General features: G+C 37.9%; 1 protein-coding gene across 6 annotated transcripts in view; it reads left to right on the top strand.

Moving 5' to 3' along the window:
* The window catches only part of LOC137399196 (uncharacterized), a 36,547-nt gene extending 13,898 nt beyond the window's left edge, over positions 1-22,649 (top strand). For 4 of the 6 annotated variants that reach the window (XM_068085194.1, XM_068085193.1, XM_068085195.1 and 1 more), the window contains 15 exons: positions 500-1,390; positions 2,172-2,440; positions 4,718-4,858; positions 5,515-5,689; positions 6,072-6,196; positions 7,860-7,961; positions 10,243-10,398; positions 10,732-10,901; positions 11,633-11,840; positions 12,509-12,599; positions 12,958-13,096; positions 16,736-16,928; positions 17,369-17,516; positions 18,668-18,767; positions 21,836-22,649. In XM_068085194.1, coding sequence (XP_067941295.1) covers positions 500-1,390; positions 2,172-2,440; positions 4,718-4,858; positions 5,515-5,689; positions 6,072-6,196; positions 7,860-7,961; positions 10,243-10,398; positions 10,732-10,901; positions 11,633-11,840; positions 12,509-12,599; positions 12,958-13,096; positions 16,736-16,928; positions 17,369-17,516; positions 18,668-18,767; positions 21,836-22,334 — 3,407 coding nt within the window. In that variant the 3' untranslated portion in view covers positions 22,335-22,649. The remainder of the gene's footprint in view (positions 1-499; positions 1,391-2,171; positions 2,441-4,717; positions 4,859-5,514; positions 5,690-6,071; positions 6,197-7,859; positions 7,962-10,242; positions 10,399-10,731; positions 10,902-11,632; positions 11,841-12,508; positions 12,600-12,957; positions 13,097-16,735; positions 16,929-17,368; positions 17,517-18,667; positions 18,768-21,835) is intronic. The other 2 variants (XM_068085196.1, XM_068085192.1) reach the window with 2 other exon arrangements.
* The last annotated feature ends 578 nt before the right edge of the window (positions 22,650-23,227 follow it).

Raw genomic sequence — 23,227 nt, 5'->3', positions numbered from 1 at the left:
TTATTATGGCTAACGTCGCCACTTTCACTCATTCTTGACTTTCTTTTCTTTGCATTACTTTCACGTTTTCATCTCGAAAGCTACTGCACATCTTTAAATATTTTTAAAGGCTTGCTCCTTAGCTGTTTGCTCATTCTTACTTATTGTTTGTCGTTTTACTTCGACAAAAAGCATTGCCTCTTTCTTTTTTCACATTATTAATCTTCGTGAGATCTATCTTCTAAAAACTACACAAGAAATGTTTTGAGCGCCATTTATTAATATTTGAGTAGTACTGAGCCAGACAATGTGAAGGAGAACTGCATACATTATACTGATTTATAAACCAGCGATGTTTCAGGACCCTTGGACGCCGTATGTCAGAAACTACTTTGTATGATGAGACAAATATTTTTTTCAATTTCAAGTTGCGTGTTAAAAATATTGTAAGCTGAGGCTATTGTAAGTTGAGGTTTGACCGTATGTTGTTGCGGTACTCTGCAGAAAATCGCTTTTGCAGGGACCAAAGATACTGATAAAGAAGCGGAAACAAGCCCTTCAGAGTCAGTTGAGCAAGCGTCACATACGTCAGAAGCTGACCAGGAAGCTGCAAATACTAAGCAGGTCAATTCTGATGTTGAACAGGTTAACACTGAGTCTGATCCAGTCGATGCAAATTCTAACCAGGCCCCTTCAGATACTAATCAGGTCAGCTCAGATACTCAGCAGGTTGCCCAAGGCACAGAACAGGTTAGCCAAGATGCTCACCAGGTTACCCAAGAGACAGAGCAGGTTTCCCAAGAGACAGAGCAGGTTGTCCAGGAAATAGAGCAGGTTGCTCAAGGGATGGAGCAGGCTACCCAAGGGACAGAGCAGGTTACCCAAGGGATGCAGCAGGCTATCCAAGGGACAGAGCAGGTTGCCCAAGGGACAGAACAGGTTACCCAAGGGACGGAGCAGACTACCCAAGGGACAGAGCAGGTTACCCAAGGGACGGAGCAGGCTGCCCAAGGGACGGAGCAGGTTACCCAAGGGACAGAGCAGGCTACCCAAGGGACAGAGCAGGCTACCCAAGAGACAGAGCAGGCTGCCCAAGGGACGGAGCAGGTTACCCAAGGGACAGAACAGGCAGCTTTTGGTAGTGAATCAACTGTGGAAAGTCATGACACTCTAGAAATTCCCCAGCAAACAGCTACTGATGCTCCTCCTCCTGAAGAAGTTTTGGGAGACCCTAGCGAAGTCCCTCAGTTTAATACAGAGCCCCCTGCGACTGCTCTGCCATTGGAAGAGTCATATGATGAAACCTCGGATGAACCAGATACAACCGCTGATTCAGAGCAAGGAAAATGGAGCGATATTGAGGGGAGTGATATTGGCGAGGGCTCGGAGGATCTTTATGACCATGAAGAAGGTTGCTTGCCCTACTGTTTTAGCTAGAGAATTCTGGTTTTACATCCGTTTAATAATTTTTAAAGCCTTTTTAGTAGCCAATAGCAGAAAGAGCACAGCTAGTCAGATGTGATGGGAGGATCTGTTTTACCAGATTTTGAGAGAATAATTTTTATAAAGTTCTGCAGCACTATATTTTATGAAAGTTTAATTTTTTCATGTCATTAATTTTGTCAAGTTAGGCTACATATGCAGGTACTATCAGCATTTAAGCTCGTGTTTAGGATGCGTGAAACCTTTTACATCTAAAAGAAAATTTTTTTAAATATTTCAGCAAATAATACAGTAGCTTTTCCTCTTGTTTAATACCAGAAATGGTGAAATTTTTTAATGGCTGCTGATATCAGATAGTATATGTTACCTTACAGAGAAATGTAGCATTCATTAATCTTGCCAGCCGCATTATCCTTACATTGCTACGGTTAGTTTTTCAGATTTCGCTTTTAGAACGTCATAGAGTTAGTTTAGAAGTTAGTTTTTTAGATTTATTTCAAATCATGCCAAGTGTTCTTAGAGTTTTAAAATGTTTTAGGTGCAATGATATTACATGTTATTGTTTCTCAACAAATTTTATGCTCAACTATTATACGGAGAAAAAACCTTGTTTTGCTTGGCTACCATCAGACGTTATGGTGCATTTATGGCAATCACCTGTTTACATGCCTAAGCCTCTAATAGTCATATATTCCCTGAAGTTGATATGTCATGTCTGTACTTCTGTGTAAAGGTTTGATGTGTTTCAGTAGAAAAGGAAGATTTTGATGAGCAACACCAAGAATCTGTCTCTGAGAGCACATATGATACCGAGGACTGGGACAGCAACCACCCTGAAGATGGTGAGGATTCTCATGTTACTTATAGCCCAGAATCGCACGAAGACGTTGAATATGAAGGAGGATTTGCACCACCACCCGTACATGAATTTGAAGAGGGTGTGACTCAGTCACCATATGATGGATACATTGAAGAGGTTGAAGAGACAACTACAGCAAGTAAACTGATAACTGAGCCAGTGAGTAGTCCGTAGTAGTTCAATATTATATTGGATTTATCAGCTCCTGTTCTGTTTTATTTCTGATATGCGTTGCAAGGAAGAAAATGGTTTGATTATAAAATATGTTTGCATAAGTCTTAACTTGCCCTACATGAGCAGCATAAGATATAGTATATATCTATAAATCTCGAAGTTGTGTGTACTTTGGTTTGTCTAGTTATAGCTATTAAAAGTTGGAATGAAAAGCTTGCTGTAGGCTGGATTTGAACCCACAGAGGCTGCAATCACAAGTTTCAAACTGCATTTAACCACTGAGCTATACAGTCATTAGCCTTTTGACGCTCTTATCACATACCATATACCCTATGCACACGCTAAATGTGCACTTTTATTAACTAATATTACCTTTCGCATTTATTTTTTGAAATTGTCTAAAAACTAATGTTTTGCTACCATTGCCTTCTTTTTTAATTTTGAATTTTTAATTGTGCCGTTTCAATTTCAAATTTGCCGTTGCATTTCTATTTCTGGTTTCTCGTAAAAGCTAAATCGGTAAAAACTAAATACTTTTCATGCGGGCAATTGTATTATCTCGTGTAGGAATAGCCACTACATTTTTTCTCCGTTCAGTCAGACAAAGTACCTGAAAACGATAGTCCGATATCCCATTTTTACATGTGTACCAGTATCGTCGTATTCAAAGTTTGGATGGATAGCTTCCGCTGGAACAATGACCTTTTGTATACACACACACTTTCATGCACGACTTGTTAGGTATTATTAATTCAACATATTCAGAATTTTCATTTACTCAGTTCATATTAGTTGCATCATTACCAAATCAGTTTTTATTGTAATTGTAGCAAAACAGACTTAATTTAACTATTACTTGCTAATTACTTCACATTTACATTTAAACCCTTTGATAGCTATTTTATTTTGTTTCTTAATTCATTTGCTTGGCACAAAACATTTCCCTCATGATATGAAGTTTGAAAGTTATAGTTTAACAAAGTTTGAAAACCTTTACAAATGTTTTATTTTTTCTCTTTATTTAAACTGCACAAAACACTTTTCTCATGATATGAAGTTTAAAAGTTAGAATGGTAACTGTTGTTCTATGTTAAATAAAAATAAATGTTCTGCGCTGAGACTTTCATTAACCTGGCAATGCGGGGCATTTTTCTAGTGCATGTAAATAAAGTGGTGATCGAACTTATGGGACAGCTTAAAATAAATATATTATTTGTTGTTAATACATAATTTGTCAAGTACATATAAGATGAATTATGGCAACATGCACAGCCATGGAAAGCTAAGGGTGTTCAACACACGAATATTATTAAATATTACCTGGTATTTGCTTTTTATCCAGGTTTCCATGTAATATTCCCTGTACATTATCCCCAAAAATCCAATAAAAATAAGTTTTTTATTGACCAAGTTAGCCAAATTTAACATGGTTTTTGTGCATAAGTAAGCGCTTAACTATATGCAAATTAAATTGGTAACCTTTGGAGTATTTGTAGAGCTTTAATATTCAGATTACCCGCCCTTGTTGTCATTCACCCGATAGAATAAAATTTTTACCCAATAAATAGATTATATTTTTTTAGAATACCTTTTTAGGAGACAGAGTTTCTACAAAACTTGCTTCTCAAGTAGGTGTAGTATGTATAGTATGTATGGTATGTATGTATGGTATGTATGGTATGTATGGTATGTATGGTATGTATGGTATGTATGGTATGTATGTATGGTATGTATGGTATGTATGTATGGTATGTATGGTATGTATGGTATGTTATAGTCAAAAAAAAGAGTCTATGCTATAAATGATAAAGAACACAAAAATGCATTGCTAGGTGGTTCCTTTAGTATGATTGTACAAATGTCACGTGCTTTCTTCTTACGGTGTCGTATGACATTCATACAGTGTCATACAGCGGTAAGAATGTCATACGATCGTATGACTCGGTATAGATATGTATAATTTTCGTATGAATGATGTGTTGTATAGTGCATAGTGATGTGGTTTCTTAGGAGAACAGAATACTGGTTTATTTTTTGTCTTGTTTGTCAAAATAATTTCCTTCGAAGTTGGAGAAATAATACATAGCTGATGTTAATGCGATGCTTTTCGACATAATAAGTCATTTTCTTCCTATGCCTGGTCAGTGAGGACTTTTGACTTTTCTGCTAGACGGAGACCTTTCCAGGTTGAACACTATGTTCCGTTACTGTTTATGTTTGACCTCCTTTTTGTCATATTTATAACCTTCTTGTTTTGATAAGGAGGATGTGTCCGTTTCCAATGAATCTGCATATCCAAAAATTCTAAATGCGGAAGGCCGGCCTATTAGTTATGAATACTCTAGCATACTGGAGGATCTTCAGCCAGGACTTGACCATCAGACATGGCTATTGGCTTCTATGGTGGGTTCTAGAGATTTTAGTTTGCTACATGATAGGGTGAAAAGTAGCTATAAAGGTGTGAAACCTGTCTTATGCCAAAGAAACAGTGCCTAACTGACTTTTAAAGCTTTGTCACTCGCAGAAAGTTACCACCACGATGAATACTATTGGTACTTGTGTGTGATTTACTCTAGTTAGTCATGTGACCATCCATTTTCATTAATAGGGAGTTTTCTTCTTGTGCACTAATTATTTTGGAAGGACTACTCCTATGCTTGGATAAAGTTTATATTTTTCATGAACATGTGCATCTAGTAGAGTTTTATTTGTTGTGTTGCGTGTAGTTGCTTTTTCTTTACAAACCTCTCGTGTTCAGCCAACATTCATGAACTTTGGTAAACCTCAAGCCTCTAAGTTTCTCTTGTAAATGCCCTGTGGATGAAAATATATATTTTTAAATCTGTTTAGTTGCTTCTGATTTTACAATGGCGAATGTAAAATTGATGGACGCAATTTATATTTATCAATCTTTGAGCACAATCAGCATAGAATCTTTAATATCATAGATCATGGATAATTGTCAATCACTAATCATAGTTTCTAATTGATACTGCACTGAGTTTCGTGACAGCGCTTGTAAATTTGTTAATGTATCACTCAACTTTTTCATCTTATAGCTGCCACCCTCAGTACAGCCTATGCTGGCGAGAGAGCCATTTGGCATAGCTGGGTGTGACCTCATCAAACTTGCTGCTGCTGGAGTAATCCTCATGATCACTCTAATGATGTACGTCTTTATTTCTGTCTGCATGCAGTGTGTCACAGGTTGCTCTAGCTCCAGGGAAGCCAAGCGTGAGTATAACTTCTTTCTGCATTCTAGCTGTCTATTAGGGTCTTTATGTAAATACAACCTAAAAACATTTCAAACAGCTGATATATGGTATTCAGCCTTTTCGATTTTGCTTTCAAACATTCATCTCATTCATTTTAAAATTTATTAAACATTCATTAAAGTCATTAAACATTCATTAAATTCATTAAACATTCATTAAATTTTAAATTTACAAAACACTCATTTATAGATTCATTTTGACAGCTCTTAAAAATTTGCTGACAGGCTAACACTGTGGATGACTTAGCTATCAAAGACTGTACACCCAATTCTGTACCTTTGTCTATGGAGTTGTCTTTTCTTGCTGTTTTGTAAGTTCCCGCTGGTCTATTTTACTACCAGGGTTTGCGAGGGAGGCTCTTGATAAATGTATCCTGGCCGAAGCCAAGGCCGGAGAGTGGCAATCTAAAATTAGAGATCTACAGAATGAGGCCGCAATAGCCCAGGGTGAAGTCAAGGAACTGCAGGTACACAACTTCTCAAAATCTGAATGCAAGTAATTTTTGTCAAAATTAGATTAGCACCGCTAAAGTGTTGAATCTATAATGAGTAAAAAGAGCCTTGGTGTGCGATGGAATCTTTTACAATTTCATGTCAGGGCGGATTGCAATTTTGGCTAATTTTTCCTTATGCAAGGCTGGAGATTAGATTAATAATGGTTAGTATATCTCTCCTAATCTTATAACCTCTGTTTACATAGTCATCGTTTAGCTTGCTGGCAATAGCTTTTATCATGTAGAAATAGCTTCATGAACATTTTAGCGCGTGCTGTAATTACTCTATGGTTGTAATGCCTCTAACGACCGTAAGAAAAAGCAGTCGTGATTGGGATAGTTTTTGTCTAATAAAACATAGAGTACATTTCGGACTATTAGCCACTACTTTTTTCTGATGTTTTGAGCCATGCAGGGTATATAAGGGTGTGGCTATTCTGTGGTTTTTTCTTTCACCTCTAGGGCGCATCAACTGGAATCTCCAGTTAGTTCGCCTCTAGCCGTGAAAGAAAAAACGAAACAATATCTAACGGTACTGTTCCGTTAGGCACTGGGTTAATCAGAGTCGGTTAATACGGAACAGTTTTTAACAGCACTGCTCCGTTTTAACTAGCAAAGTTGCTGCCGTGTTAAAAATCATTGCCATGAGTTCTGCTGCTTATACAATGGTGCGGCCTATGTATTGTTTTATTATCGTTTTTTTAAATAAAGCAGATGCGGATTATATAAGGATGCAGTTAATAGTCTGAAAAGTACGGTATTTTAGTTTTAGCTAGAGCACACCTGCATGGTGAAGTGAAAATCTTTTAGCAAAACCAGAAAGCCTTGAACAGAGAACTTAGGCTTTAGGTCATTTTTGTGCTATCCTTCGGCGTGCTGACTGCGAAATTTGTCTTTGTTTCAACAGCCTTAGATTTGATAACCAGCTTTTACCGATGCTAGGAAAGTGAGCAATTCAACAATGACTCATGGACTAGTTACGATAGAAGACTGAAACCATATTAAGTAATTAGTTTGACATGGTTGACGGCTGTCTGTTTAGTTGCTATAACCTTTTTCTCATGGATAACAAATGCTGTGAAATGCACCATGCTCATGTTGCATAAGCATCCTATCTCCTAGGGTCACCAGAACCAGGTCTAGTCACCTGACTCTAAAGCTAAAATTGTATACAAGCATTCCCAATATTCACATGTTTAACCTCTCTACCAGTTTTGATATAAAGATAATTTGTAATAAATTGATCACCTGTCTTAGGTCTGTTAGTCGCTGACCAGCTCTACAGCTTCTCTGACTTACACATGCATTCGTACACATGATTCACTCTTATACTCTCATCTATTACTAGCACCATAAACTGCTGTTTATAGCATAGTTTGAACATGTGTGTATATGGCTTTCCTCAGTGATTTTGTATTGGACTAGACCATTATTTGCTGACTTACTTTATGTGTTTGTAAATGATCTACTAGAGTAATTCTGTGGCATTTCTATTTTTGCGCCTTTGTAAGCGACTAAATGGTTTTCGGGACTTTTATTTTTGCAAAAGCGTGCCTACTGGTTGAATTTAGACGTAGATTAATAACTGGGAGTTGTGTTCTACCGACACTCTATGATGCGCTATCTCTATATACAGGAGAAGAGATTGGAGACTGAGATGGAGAAAGAGAAGTTGGCGGAGCAACTTGAGGAGATGAGTAAAACCAGCGCTTCTACCCTCCAAGCTCTCCAGCTGCAGGTTGGTCGCCTCTCAATCACAACCGACTATATTTGCACTTGACACGGTGACTTACCTGTGCTGTATACCTCTTCTTACTGCGTTATCCAAGTTTTTAGTTTTGTCTGCTTTGATTTGCAGCCAGGCTGTTAGTTTGAATTCTCTATTTCTTGAGTTCATCGCTCAGTACCCTCTAGTCTGATGGGACTTTTATTAGATGTTGGCTGTGGGAATTTTACTTGCTCTCAACAATAGGGTTACTAGATAATATTATGTTATATTCCATTTCTTTTAACCGGTTGAACTAATAAACAATGAACAAGGGAGGCTAAATATGTATAATTGTACAATTACATTAGGTGTATAATGTACATATAAATAACGTAAATGTACAATAATCCATCCTACAATGTAAATATTCCATTATGAGAACGTTTATGTTATTGCGATTTTACGTTATACAGAGTGTAAAATAATTGTAAATAGTCCAAACTATTTCAAGATTTTCCCAAGTTTACTCTTTTGTCCCTTTAAAAAGAAAAAGCTAAACATAGATTTTTCTTAATTTATTCGGTGTGCACTGCGCACACAGTTCTGTGACCACAGTTCAAATCAATAATCTATCAATAATACCAGTATTATTTATTTTTTATTGGGAAAACTTTTCCCTATTTTTCTATCACTTACACTTGGTTTAATGTCCATGATTACGGTAATTTTTCATGATGGAGAGTGCACAACTTCAATCAGTTGCTTTTTCTCTTCACAGGAAACTCTATGCTGTCAATAAAAGTACAAAAAATATTTTAAATGTGTAGCATCAAGTAAATCAATATCTATGTATATTACATATATATTACATATATATATATATATATATGTATTACATATACATATGTAATACATATATGTTGTATATGTAATACATATATATATATATATATATGTGTACTAAAAAAACTACAAGTTTAATTAAAACATTTTATTACTTAAAGTTTCGTGTGGTAGGCTTGCACTCTTCAGATAAAATGTCAAAGAAAATATTCTACTAGCAGTAAAGCTGTATAAGCGCTAAAAGCTAGAGTCTTAAGTGACACTGTTTCTTAGCAGAAACTTATTGGCATGACGGCAACTGGATAAAATTTCGTTGCGCTTATTCAAGGTGGCTAATTGAGGCTTGCATATTATATAATACTTCTCCCATATACAGAGCTCGCATCTCTTAGTGATAGGGCTATAAGGACCTTATAGGCCTATCACTAAGAGATGCGAGCTCTGTATATGGGAGAAGTATTATATAATATGCAAGCCTCAATTAGCCACCTTGAATAAGCGCAACGAAATTTTATCCAGTTGCCGTCATGCCAATAAGTTTCTGCTAAGAAACAGTGTCACTTAAGACTCTAGCTTTCAGCGCTTATACAGCTTTACTGCTAGTAGAATATTTTCTTTGACATTTTATCTGAAGAGTGCAAGCCTACCGCACGAAACTTTAAGTAATAAAATGTTTTAATTAAACTTGTAGTTTTTTTAGTACACATAGTTTTATATCAGCTCTGTTTTTACTCTAAACATTGAGCACTCTTTTTACTAATGTGTATCAATATAACTTTTATATATATATATATATATATATATATAATATGTATATAAGTGGAACTTCACTCTATAAGTTAAACATTTTATTACTAATAGTTTCATGTGGTACAATAAGTATTACACTCTTCAGATAAAATGTCTAAAAGTTTTAGACATTTTATCTGAAACTATTAAAGTGTTTAGCTTATGGAGTGAAGTTCCACTTATACATATTTTATATCTATATATATAAAATATATATATATGTATATATATTGTATATATTATATATATGTATTACATATATAATAATATATTGTATATATGTAATATATATAATATATGTATATGTATTACATATATACCTTCATACATTGTTTTTTCTCCGACTTGTGGCACGAGAGAAAATGATATCTTCAAGGCTGACTATTGGACTCTGGCGGTTCAAATTGAACTTGAGAACTTGCACCGACTTGACGCTTGACGTATCATGGAATTTCTTATGTAAAACAAAACTTCATGTTCAGTTGAATTTATGTAAAAGAATGTTAACGTAGAACGGGGGTGTCTACTCTAGTCATACTTGAAACGTTTGCTGTATATGTTTGTCTCTGAGCTTTATAAGGGTCTCATGTGCAGCTTTCCTTCTAAACAATCAGACCAATAGAAGTATATTATGTATAATTATAACTTGATGGTCATCAGTAATTCTATTGTTTTGCAGTACGAGCAGACAACAGGCTACCTTGTTGAATGGGAAGCTTATGCTAAGAAGCAACAAGAACTCTATGAATGCGAGACGCTCAAGAATCAGCACCTCACATCAGAGGTCGAGTCAGCCAAGGTCATTGCCGAACACGCTGCGAAGCAGCTTCAAGAAGTAAGTGACAATCTATCTTATCTTTTACCACTAGTACATGTCTCAGGAAAATATCAGTATTTTAGCCATATCTACTCCAACATAGCCATACATATCCAACGTAGCCTTATCTACACCGTATATCAAGTTATTCACCTTGTTCGGAGTTGCCTGCTATTGTCAAGTGTAGAGCAAGTTGAAAGATGATTTTTTGGCATCATTGTGGCTCTCTAGTTGCATACAGATGGGTTATTAGCTCAGTAAGCGTTTGCCTGGTGAACTCCATCAGCACCAGTGTCATAGATAGAAGATATCTGTCTGAAACATGAACACACATTGCTGTTGCTGCTACAGAGGTCGGAGTTGAGCAGCAGCAAGGTGGAGGAGATGCAGGAGACTATAAAGGAGCTTAAGGCTAACCTAGAGACTCTTCAAATAGATTTTGAACAGAGCGTTGGAGAACGGGAGGCTCTGCTCAAGGAGAAAGAGGGTATTGAGGAAAGATGTTTACATGCCACTGATGAGTGAGTCGTTCCCTCATTGCACTCTTTTCAGAGTTTAACCGTGTGTATCAGAAGGGATGAATGTAGTGTTTAAGGTCACTACTGTAATTGATTTTTCCTGAGGGGTTTTTATGTCTAGGAAAAGTGAGTATATGAGGCAGGGGAATGTCATTAGTTGCACTTTGGTTCATTCATCCATAGTGAGACACTCAGTTAGTGAGACAACTTGACTGTCCCTAACATTCAGCTTGGTGGAATCAGGAGATTTACTTTAGGTAGCAACTCTGGTTGGGTCAAACATCGCGAGTCTCCAAGACTTTTGATAAATTAGCTAAAGATGAGTAACACTCACACTTTATCATAAACAAAATATGTCGCTTACAACCACAAGGATTTTTGCTTCTCGTCTTCTCATTTAGCTGGAAATCTTGAAAAATAACATTTCTGTTTGCTATAAATTTTATCATACAGCTCAAGCGCTTCAAGATTTTGTACAGTGTTTTCAATTTGATATTAACTGGTAACAAGATGTGACTAGAGGTGTTTAAATTTTACAAAGTGTTCAACTTATACTACACTCGCAATGAAAGGCTAATTTTAATGGTTAGTTTTCTGTGAAACTAGTTTTTGTGGCAAATTTGGCTTTTCCTTGAACATGTGACAGGTCTGCTCTAGTGTTTCACTGTTCTATAGTTGTAGGTAAGCACACTCTCTGTTCTCTGTCGCATCAGCCAGTGATACGTCTCTTGTAGATTGAGTGAAAAGACGTCAGAACTGGAGTCGTTGTCTCGTGCGAAGAAAGAAACTGAGGATACACTGACTTTAAGGAATGATGAGTTGGAAATACTGAGAGGGTGTGTCTCTGAAATGACCAAAGTCAGCAGCTCTGCTCTCGACAGCAGTGATGATGATGAGCAGAAAAAACAGGATGCCATAAGTGCCCTAATGGACACAAGAAAGGTGAGGTTGTCCATTTGTTTTGTTAGCTGTATTCCTTCTCACATCCTGCCATCCTACATATGTACATATCTGTCTCACTCTGTACTCTCTTCTTACTCGATACTCTCCTCTCACTCTGTACTCTCATCTCACTCTGTACTTCCCCTCAATCTGTGCTCTCTTCTCACTCTGTGCTCCCCTCTCACTCTATACTCTCCTCTCACTCTGTCCTCTCTCACTCTGTACTTTCCTTATACTCTACTCTCCTTTCACTCTGTACTCTCCCTCACTCTGTACTCTCTTCTCACTCTGTACTCTTCCCTCACTCTGTACTCTCCTCTCACTCTGTACTCTCCTCTCACTCTGTACTTTCCTTACACTCTACTCTCTCACTCTGTACTCTCCCTCACTCTGAACTTCCCCTCACTCTGTACTCTCTTCTCACTCTGTGTCTCCTCTCACTCTATACTCTCCTCTCACTCTGTACTCTCCCTCACTCTGTACTCTCCTTACACTCTGTACTCTGCTCTCACTCTATACTCTCTTCTCACTCTGTACTCTCCTCTCTCTGTACTTTCCTTACACTCTACTCTCCTCTCACTCTGTACTCTCCTCTCACTCTGTCCTCTCCTCTCACTATGTACTCTCCTCTCTGTACTCTCTTCTCACTCTATCCATGTTTGCTACAGATGAAACATGAACTGGAAGAGCTTCAGAGGAAACACTCAGATTTGCAGAAGAATCTTGAATCAGAGACAGCCAACAGATCACAAATGGAAGGTGGGCCTCTATGCCAATTTTTATTTTCTCAAGTAGGAATCCATGTTTACTTATGCCCTTTGGTTACCTTGTCTGTATAGCTATAGCTCTATGGCTGTCTATTGTGCTCTGTCATAGCTGACACATCTCAAATTTCTATCATTTACTTTAGTCCTATATGGTTCTCTTGAGCATTCCGTCATAGTAGCCAAAACACCTCAAATCCTAAGCATCACGGGGTGGTTTTTTTGTTAAACAAGGAAATCTTTGGAATCGCAATAGGTTTCTTACCCTAAGGTGCATGTCCATTTCATAGTTCAGCTTAATTCTTCTGGTCAAATCATCTGAACTCTAGTGTATGAGAATTAATGTGTGGTAGAGACCCTGAAGACCACAGAACTGAGACTGGAGGTTTTGGGTGGGGATTTGGAGGCTTCCAAAAAAGAAACATATGACGCTTCGGCAGCTCTTACCCACATAACTAAACTATATGACGCTGCCAATGTTACTATAGTGAGGTGAGTCACTGTGAATGCTGCCAATGTCACTATAGTCAGGTGAGTCACTGTGAGTGCTGCCGGTGTTACTATAGTGAGGTGAGTCACTGTGAATGCTGCCAATGTTACTATAGTGAGGTGAGTCACTGTGAGTGCTGCCAATGTTACTATAGTGAGGTGAGTCACTGTGAGTGCTGCCAGTGTTACTATAGTGAGGTGAGTCACTGTGAGTGCTGCCAATGTTACTATAGTGAGGTGAGTCACTGTGAATGCTGCCAATGTTACTATAGTGAGGTGAGTCACTGTGAGTGCTGCCAATGTTACTATAGTGAGGTGAGTCACTGTGAATGCTGCCAATGTTACTATAGTGAGGTGAGTCACTGTGAGTGCTGCCAATGTTACTATAGTGAGGTGAGTCACTGTGAATGCTGCCAATGTTACTCTAGTGAGGTGAGTCACTGTGAGTGCTGCCAATGTTACTATAGTTAGGTGAGTCACTGTGAGTGCTGCCAATGTTACTATAGTGAGGTGAGTCACTGTGAGTGCTGCCAATGTTACTATAGTGAGGTGAGTCGCTGTAAGTGCTGCCAATGTTACTATAGTGAGGTGAGTCACTGTGAATGCTGCCAATGTTACTATAGTGAGGTGAGTCACTTTGAGTGCTGCCAGTGTTACTATAGTCAGGTGGGTCAATCTGAGTGCTGCCAATGTTACTATAATCATGTGAGTCACTGTGAGTGCTGCCAATGTTATTATAGTCAGGTGAATCACCGTGAGTGCTGCCAATGTTACTATAGTCAGGTAAGTCACTGTGAGAGTGATTGTCTTTTGTGGGTGTCAAATGTGACTTTCTTTTTCTCATCAACTATCAGACAGTTTGAAGTAGAATGTTCTAGAAACTGTGTTTATAATATAATAACTGCCTGCTGCTCATTGCCCGCACTAGATTTTTCCTTTTCGTTGGTTTGCCTGAAGTAGTATTTTATAAATTGTGTACAATGTATGCGCAGTTATACGGAATTACATTTCGTTAGGTATGTTCTCTTAACCTAGCAGGAACCTGATTTCAAACCTACCAGGTATGGTAGGTTTAAAATCTGATGCTTGCCGTTAATTTATAATCCATCAATCAGTAGCCAATTACGTATCAATTATTTTTTAAACATCAGTCAATGCAGTGTAGGGTCATTTTATTAATCAGTCATTAGTGACTTGGAAATCAAATCATGAGTTTAATCATAGAGCGACATATAAAAACATAATTTTCAATTCAGATAGCTAAGGATTTCATGTAGCTAAGGATCTCAGATAGCTAAGGATCTCATGTAGCTAAGGATCTCAGATAGCTAAGGATCTCAGGTAGCTAAGGATCTCAGGTAGCTAAGGATCTCAGGTAGCTAAGGATCTCAGGTAGCTAAGGATCTCAGGTAGCTATGGATCTCAGGTAGCTAAGGACCTCAGGTAGCTAAGGATCTCAGGTAGCTAAGGATCTCAGGTAGCTAAGCATCTCAGATAGCTAAGGATCTCAGGTAGCTAAGGCTCTCAGATAGCTAAGGATCTCAGGTAGCTATAAGGATCTCAGATAGCTAAGGATCTCAGGTAGCTAAGGATCTCAGGTAGCTAAGGATCTCATGTAGCTAAGGATCTCAGGTAGCTAAGGATCTCAGGTAGCTAAGGCTCTCAGATAGCTAAGGATTTCATGTAGCTAAGGATCTCAGATAGCTAAGGATCTCAGGTAGCTAAGGATCTCAGGTAGCTAAGGATCTCATGTAGCTAAGGATCTCAGGTAGCTAAGGATCTCAGGTAGCTATGGATCTCAGATAGCTAAGGATCTCAGGTAGCTAAAGATCTCAGATAGCTAAGGATCTCAGGTAGCTAAGGATCTCAGGTAGCTAAGGATCTCAGATAGCTAAGGATCTCAGGTAGCTAAGGATCTCAGGTAGCTAAGGATCTCAGGTAGCTATGGATCTCAGATAGCTAAGGATCTCAGGTAGCTATGGATCTCAGATAGCTAAGGATCTCAGGTAGCTAAGGATCTCAGATAGCTAAGGATCTCAGGTAGCTAAGGATCTCAGGTAGCTAAGGATCTCAGATAGCTAAGGATCTCAGGTAGCTAAGGACCTCAGGTAGCTAAGGATCTCAGGTAGCTAAGGATCCCAGATAGCTAAGGATCTCAGGTAGCTAAGGATCTCAGATAGCTAAGGATCTCAGGTAGCTAAGGATCTCAGATAGCTAAGGATCTCAGGTAGCTAAGGATCTCAGATAGCTAAGGATCTCAGGTAGCTAAGGATCTCAGGTAGCTAAGGATCTCATGTAGCTAAGGATCTCAGGTAGCTAAGGATCTCAGGTAGCTATGGATCTCAGATAGCTAAGGATCTCAGGTAGCTAAGGATCTCAGGTAGCTAAGGATCTCAGATAGCTAAGGATCTCAGGTAGCTAAGGATCTCAGGTAGCTAAGGATCTCAGATAGCTAAGGATCTCAGGTAGCTAAGGATCTCAGGTAGCTATGGATCTCAGATAGCTAAGGATCTCAGGTAGCTAAGGATCTCAGATAGCTAAGGATCTCAGGTAGCTAAGGATCTCAGGTAGCTAAGGATCTCAGATAGCTAAGGATCTCAGGTAGCTAAGGATCTCAGGTAGCTAAGGATCTCAGGTAGCTAAGGATCTCAGGTAGCTAAGGATCTCAGGTAGCTAAGGATCTCAGGTAGCTAAGCATCTCAGGTAGCTAAGGATCTCAGATAGCTAAGGATCTCAGATAGCTAAGGATCTCAGGTAGCTATGGATCTCAGGTAGCTAAGGATCTCAGGTAGCTAAGGATCTCAGATAGCTAAGGATCTCAGATAGCTAAGGATCTCAGGTAGCTAAGGATCTCAGGTAGCTAAGGATCTCAGGTAGCTAAGGATCTCAGATAGCTAAGGATCTCAGATAGCTAAGGATCTCAGGTAGCTAAGGATCTCAGATAGCTAAGGATCTCAGATAGCTAAGGATCTCAGGTAGCTAAGGATCTCAGGTAGCTAAGGATCTCAGGTAGCTAAGGATCTCATGTAGCTAAGGATCTCAGGTAGCTAAGGATCTCAGATAGCTAAGGATCTCAGGTAGCTAAGGATCTCATGTAGCTAAGGATCTCAGGTAGCTAAGGATCTCAGGTAGCTAAGGATCTCAGATAGCTAAGGATCTCAGGTAGCTAAGGATCTCAGATAGCTAAGGATCTCAGATAGCTAAGGATCTCAGGTAGCTAAGGATCTCTTAAAGATGAACCTGCACTAAATTTTAGTAGATTATATCAAAAAGTATCGGTATTTTTCCATCAACAACCATATCTATCATTAGTGTTGTCTATCATTAGTGATTGTTTTTGATGTTTGAGGTGACCTGATTACTAAGATGTTTTACGATTAAAATTGACACAACATAGCCAGTATCAACTATAGTAACGATAGCAACTAGTGACATCATTTCGGCACAAATTTTTCTTCTGAGCATTTTAACCGTGATCAAGTTTTTTCGATTTTAATTTTCAAACATCTTGGTCATCAGATCACCTCAAACATCAAAAACAAGCGCAAATATAGAAAAATACGGGGCACTTTCTGAATAAATCTGCACGAGCGAGTGTGTATGTTCCGTACTTAGCCTCAATTCAAACATTATTTTTTGCAGGTTAAATGCTGCTGCTGCGGAATCGGGAGGAAAAAGAGATGAAAATGAACTTCGACAGCAGGTTAATGACCTTAAAGTCGAAGTTCTGCAGTGGCGAGAAAGGAGTCAGCAGCAGGAAGATGAGTACAAGGTCAGCGAAAGAGATATGAGGAAGAGAGTCATTGAGGGAGAGAAGAAAGCGCATCAAACCTGGGTGAGTCTGAAGTCTTCTGTAGGTGTTGCCAGTCGTCAGGGCAAGTGTTTACTTACGATCTCTCGGTGTGCTAGTTCGGCAAACTATGTGTACATGATATAAACTATGCAGCAGTTTTGGTGCCATCTGTATGTAATTGGCTAACGCTATAGACCATTGGGTGTTTCTTTTTCATGAGTTATTTGTCTGCACGCAGGCGTGCCATTTGAAGTTAGTCTACGATCGCAGCTTTTTGTGCGTGCCAGTTGAGCCATTCAGTTCTGCTGCACAAAAAGACATGTATAGGTTGGTCCGCAAACTTTGACAGCACTCCTGACTCTTCCCATCTTGATTATAGATAACTCAGTATGAAAATAATTTCATCAGCACCTCTTTTTACAGTTTGCACTCATAATGTCAGTGAGATAAGTGTTACATTGTGCTAGTCTATTGTCCTGTAGTTGGCTCACCGAGATGCTGAGAGAAAGATCTCATCTCTCAAGGAGGAGCTTGAGATGCTGCGACGAAGCTACTCAAACCTTGAGGCTGATTACCAGGATGGAGAAGCCTCCTACAGAGACCTGCAGGCCCAGATGGAACGGCGGGATAGTGAGTAGACTTTGAATCATTACTTGTAATAATAATACCAATAATAATAGGAGTGTGAAATATGTTATGAATGCTCAATTTTGTTTGGGCACTTTGTGTCCAAGACTAGTGAAATGTCGGGATGTAACTATTAGTGATTTAATTTGAAAACTGCCATTGAAATTTGTCAGAGCAATCCAATTCTTCATAATATACCGCCTATAATTATGTATGTTTCAATAATATACTGTCTATAAATATGTTGTCTCCATGATATACTGTCTATAAGTATGTTGTCTCCATAATATATTATCTATAAATATGTATGTCTCTATATTATACTGTCTATAAATATGTATGTCTCCATAAATACTGTCTATAAATATGTATGTATGTCCTTAAAAGGTGTATATTATTGCTTCTACTAATCAGAAAGATAATTTTATGTCGGCTGCTAGTCTCGAAACAAGTTGTAGCAACATGCCAAAACATGTGCTAAAGCAGCAAACACACCGAATGATGAATCTATTTGCCTAGCTTTATTGGATAAAGTATGGCTATAGCTTGTAGATCTTCATTAAAAAGCTATACAAAGTCAGATAACTTAGACACGGCATTTTTCACTTTCTGCCAGTGCTATTTCTGACTCCATTAGCTTGCATCCTCTCAACTGTATGACAACATCACACTGTAGAATATCACCACCCTTGGCAGCCGACCGCAATTTGCTTTTAATTTTGTGCGCTTCAAGTATTTTATTGTCTACGTGTACAAACTAAACTCGTAGGTTCTTTGTGAGCGTTCCTCAAAAATATTTATACTTTTTCTCTTCAATTTCACTTTTTCTGTTGTTTTGAGGTTTAAAGCAATGAAACGGAAAGTTCTTATGACATCACCTATCTCTGCTTACAAATCTATCATCAATCAAAATTTTACATAGAAAAGTTTCGAAAATATAAACTTTAAGAGTCAATTAGATGTATTTTACTGATTTTAATTTTTGATGTTTTGTGCAGTAGAAGTGTTTTTACATTAGTTTATATTTTATTTGTCATTTGTTTCATTGTATGTGCTCGTTAGTTTTATATGGGCGGGTGTGTCTGTGGTCTAGTAGATATATTCCTCCAGTAGTTCTTCAATCAGGTCGTGTTATAATCTGTTTTATACAATAGGAGATGACTCCTCAATAACCAGCGACAGGAGGCCTCCTAGCAGATCGTCTTTGAGAAGTTCAAAGTTTGAAGACCGCCGCTCCCAATCACCGTTCAATGGGTAAGTCTTGGTACCGTATTCAAAAGTTATTTATTGCTGTGGCAGCAGATCTTCCACAATTTCTTCTTCTTGTAGGTGAATCCCTTGCAGTCTTTAATGATTCAAATGTAACTCAAATTTGCTCTTTAGGCATTTTGTATATTTTTTCGAATGGATTAGGAAGCTTCTAAACTTTCCGGTTATGTTCATAAGAAATGGCGTAAGTTATGTACGATGTTGTATGCAAGGAGAGGGTGAGTTAACGTGTCAATGAATATCACTGCCTATTAGCCATTGACAGCAAATAATGTGCCTGATGATTGTTTTATTAATAAAAGCAACTTGTCACATGTCAGAGTAGCATGTTGGGACGATTTGTAAGGCCAACATGTGGCTTATACAGTGTGCCCTCGCCATATTATTTTAATTCAGTAATAATGAATTTTTTATCTAGGGTTTGCATCGTATAGCAGAAATGTCGTATAGAGGGGTATAATAGAAACCCATAGTAATTGTATATGGCAAACATCCCCTGGTGAAAATCATCCCAATTTTACAATATAAGCGCTGTACGTATTCAAAAATTAAAAATTCGTAGCAATATAGTATGTTAACCTTAGTAACTCTAATTACCTACAGTAAATTTAGTGTATTTAGTGATTATGATCTGCAATAAAATGTAACATTACAATGCACTACATGCCTTATGAAGTGTATGTGCAGTAGTGCGTACTGTAGGGTGTCTTTACCTTCGAGACAGGCTTATAACATAAATTTTGAATTTAACTTAAATTAATTTATCTTATTAAATACACACTTAATGCTAAGTTTTAGTGTGTATTTTTAACTATTTCACTGAACGTCAACTTTTTATCGCTAAAATTTTATCACCTATCGGTTTCTAGATTTGTTTTCACTATAACTTTTAGCCGACCTCATTAAAACCTTTTTCAATCAAATTCAACAAGAAAGCGAGCGATGCTCTTCTAGAAAACGTTCTGTTTAATACGTAATGAAGTAGACTTTTGTTCGCAGGCTAAAGAAGGAAGTTGTCTGCTCCTGACTCTATGTTCGAAGGGACCGCAACTCCAACTTCACTACTGGTTTTAAAGTCGAATTCTTACCGCTTTTCACGCCAGGAATGGTGAACTGAGAAAAATTGGTCAATGTATCTCTTTCAGGCGTTGTGAGAAGGTTTTCCGCAACCAGTATATCGGCATCTTTGTTATTTCGACAAAATAAGCACACCGACTACCAAATTGGAATTTCGAGCGAAACTTTTTGTTGAATTCAAATGCGGAATTAAGATTTGTATGGCCGAGATGAAACCGTTGTGTTCTACTTCGTGAAACCAAAAGAATCGTATAACAGGATATTGTAACCCTAAGGACCAATGCACTACCTTTAGTCTGGTCTGTAATTGTATAACAGGATATCCTAACCCTAGAGACCACTGCACTACCTCTACTCTGGTCTATAATTGTATAACAGGATATCCTAACGCTAGGGACCACTGCACTACCTTTGCTCTGGTCTATAATTTTCATTTTTGTAATTAAATTGTTGTGTTTTACATGGTTATTAGGTGATATATATTAAATGAGCACTGTGGTGATTATTTTATTTGTATCATGGTACATATTTTATTTATATTACAATATATATCGTATTTGTATTGCGGTATATATTTTATTTGTATCATGATATATACTTTATTTGTATTACTATATATTTTAAAAGAAATTGTGCATAACTAGTCACACTTTAATTATATTAGCAGACACACTAGCCCTGTGTCATAGTGCTATATTGATAGTTATCTGTAAGTAGGTCATATATATAATCCTAGCCAAATGCCCGGCATTGCACAGGTATTAAAAGCAGCTTTTAAACAGTGGCAGGTAGTGAAGTTGCGATTGGCTAATCTGAATAAGCTAGTATACATATTGCTAAACTTACTAATAATAGCCGTGGGAGCAAGCTTTAGTGATGTCGGGTATAACACAGAGTCGCTGTGCGTATTTTAACCCAAATAAATACTATCTGCTCAATGCATCCATTGCATACCATGTAGCCTAATAGGTTAGCTTGTCGCTTTGTGAATGGGACACTCTGAGATCAAATCCTCCGTAGTATTGATTTTTCATTGCTAGACTTTAATCGCTGTAACTGGACATAGGGTGCACAAAAAGACAAAAATACAAACACTGAGATTTATATATAATATGTATATTTAAATGCTGTTGTTTGTTTGCCTTTTTTGTCATGTCAGCTTGCCCTTAGTCGTGCATATGAGTTTAATCTCGGTGGACATGTGTCACCCACAATACTCAATCACGCTGCCCTCGCTGCTAGCTGCTGTCTGATTGACCGGGCGTAAACATTTACATAATAGAACTACTACTAGTTGCACTATCATAACTGTCTTATGCTTGGCTTCTTTTTGGCAGACAGTTTTAAATTTTCAACTCAACCAGTTTGAACCTTTTTATCAATTAAAGCTCGGCTCAAAAAATCAACCAACCTTACCAATTTTTGTTGAAAATTCTCTAATGCAAGCCTAACACGGAGTTGTCTTCCTAAAGAGTTCCAAACATAGACGAGAAATTGTCTTCAAAGGAGCCGGATTAATTATTTTGCTGTGTATGAATTATCTGTTTATCATGAGTACATATGGTACTTCCTGTTTGCTTGTCTTATTCATGAGGAGCTCATGAAATGGATAACAATAGATGGTTAGTTGTTACAACGTTGAAAAGCTCTGTTTCTAGAAAGAGTGAGACTAACACATAGTTAGTCTTACAAACAAGAAATATTAGTAAGGGGCTAAAAAAGGTTGAATAGGCAATGCGCTTGCATGTTTTCGTATAAATGAAAATTCATCTGCAAAAAAGCCTCAAATCAATGATAATTTTTGACTAAATATTCTTAAAAATGAATTTAAAAACTGTTGTCAGCCAACCTCCGACAGCAATGTGGTACAGTACAATTATTTTGAGTAACAGATATAAAGGAGTCTTTTTGTTGTTATCAGGCCTACAATATAAGAGTGAGTCGGGTATAATGTATTCTTTTTAATTTTATTTTAGCCCTGAGAAGCCTGTGGACCCGATGAGGGCTCCCCCACCCTTGTCTACATACACCAAAAAGAAGAAAAAATCTTCAAGCTCAGGTCAGCGATATAGTAGCCAACAACAGTGCTTGCACGAGACTCCCCCACCTCACCTTACGCCGTCCCCAAATTTTCTGATGGCTGGACAAGGAGAACTTCCACAATTCCAGCCACCTTTCCAGCCGCCTTTCCAGCCGCCCATGATGCACCAAGAGGCACCATATTTTCCTCAAGACCCCCAACAGTTTCACCAAATGAACAATCAATTTCCACAGCAAACTCCATCGTTCCAGCCGAACCAGGAAATGTATTTGCAACAGCAGTATAACGAATACCCTGGGAATTTTGTACCGCAGCAGCCACATGTTCACCCTGAACAGTTTGAACATTTTCACCCGCATGTTCACCCGCATGTTCACCCGCATGTTCACCCTGAACAGTGTGAACATTTGCAGCCGCAGTATGCCCCTCCCTGACCACAACCACTTCCTAGGTTATTGACATAGGTGACTAGTCAAAGCTGATTGCCATGTACATTTTGTGTATGAATTTATTATTGTTTAGAGCTTGTCATCAGTATTTTAAAGCTGACATTTGTGAATGATTTATGCAAAGGGGTGGTGATTTACAACACGCCATATTTAAATAAGCCGTTCAGAGTTTTTTATATATTTGTTTAGGTACACTCAAGCTGTTATTGCTGAAAATTAGTTTCAGTGCCGAAAGGAAAATTATTGTAGTCAAAAAATTTGTAATATAACATTCGGGAATAAATGGCTTGCTGTTAGGAATCCAGGTTGCTTTATTTAATTTGTGGTACAGTCAGTTATTTTGGGTTTTCTACTATGTTTAGTTTATCATTTTCACTTCCTTTCGCAAACTTCTATCTGGGTAGGATATTGAATGTAATTTCTCTCACTGGGAAAAATGTTACTATAAGGAGAAGCATTTGGACGCATCGAAAAGTTTGTCGGTATGCTCTTCTGTGGGCTTCATAAAGTTCTCAGCTGAAAAAATCCATTTTGAGTTCAAAATTTGTATTCAGAAATTTGAAATTCAGAATCTTCAGAATTTGAATGGTAAAATGTGATATATTATGTCCTGCAGCTATATCACATAGCTGCAGGACAGCTAACAAGCAGTATTATCTCGATTTATTTACCAACTATTCGTATATGGCCGTACTGAAGTCATTGACCAACCATGACTTCAAACTTGATACATTCTCCCATATTAACAGACTGAAAGAGCTGCAGTGAAATTAGAGTAATAATTTATTACAAGGTCCTCCGCACATATTACGCACAATGACATATTGGTTACTACTGCAAAAGATGCTAGTTACTAACAGACGGTTTAACATGGTCTT

Source organism: Watersipora subatra, chromosome 7, assembly GCF_963576615.1.
Source record: "Watersipora subatra chromosome 7, tzWatSuba1.1, whole genome shotgun sequence".
In the NCBI taxonomy this organism is placed as follows: domain Eukaryota; kingdom Metazoa; phylum Bryozoa; class Gymnolaemata; order Cheilostomatida; family Watersiporidae; genus Watersipora; species Watersipora subatra.
The sequence above is the reverse complement of the archived record's forward strand: the minus strand, read 5'-3'. Positions and strand labels throughout refer to the sequence as shown.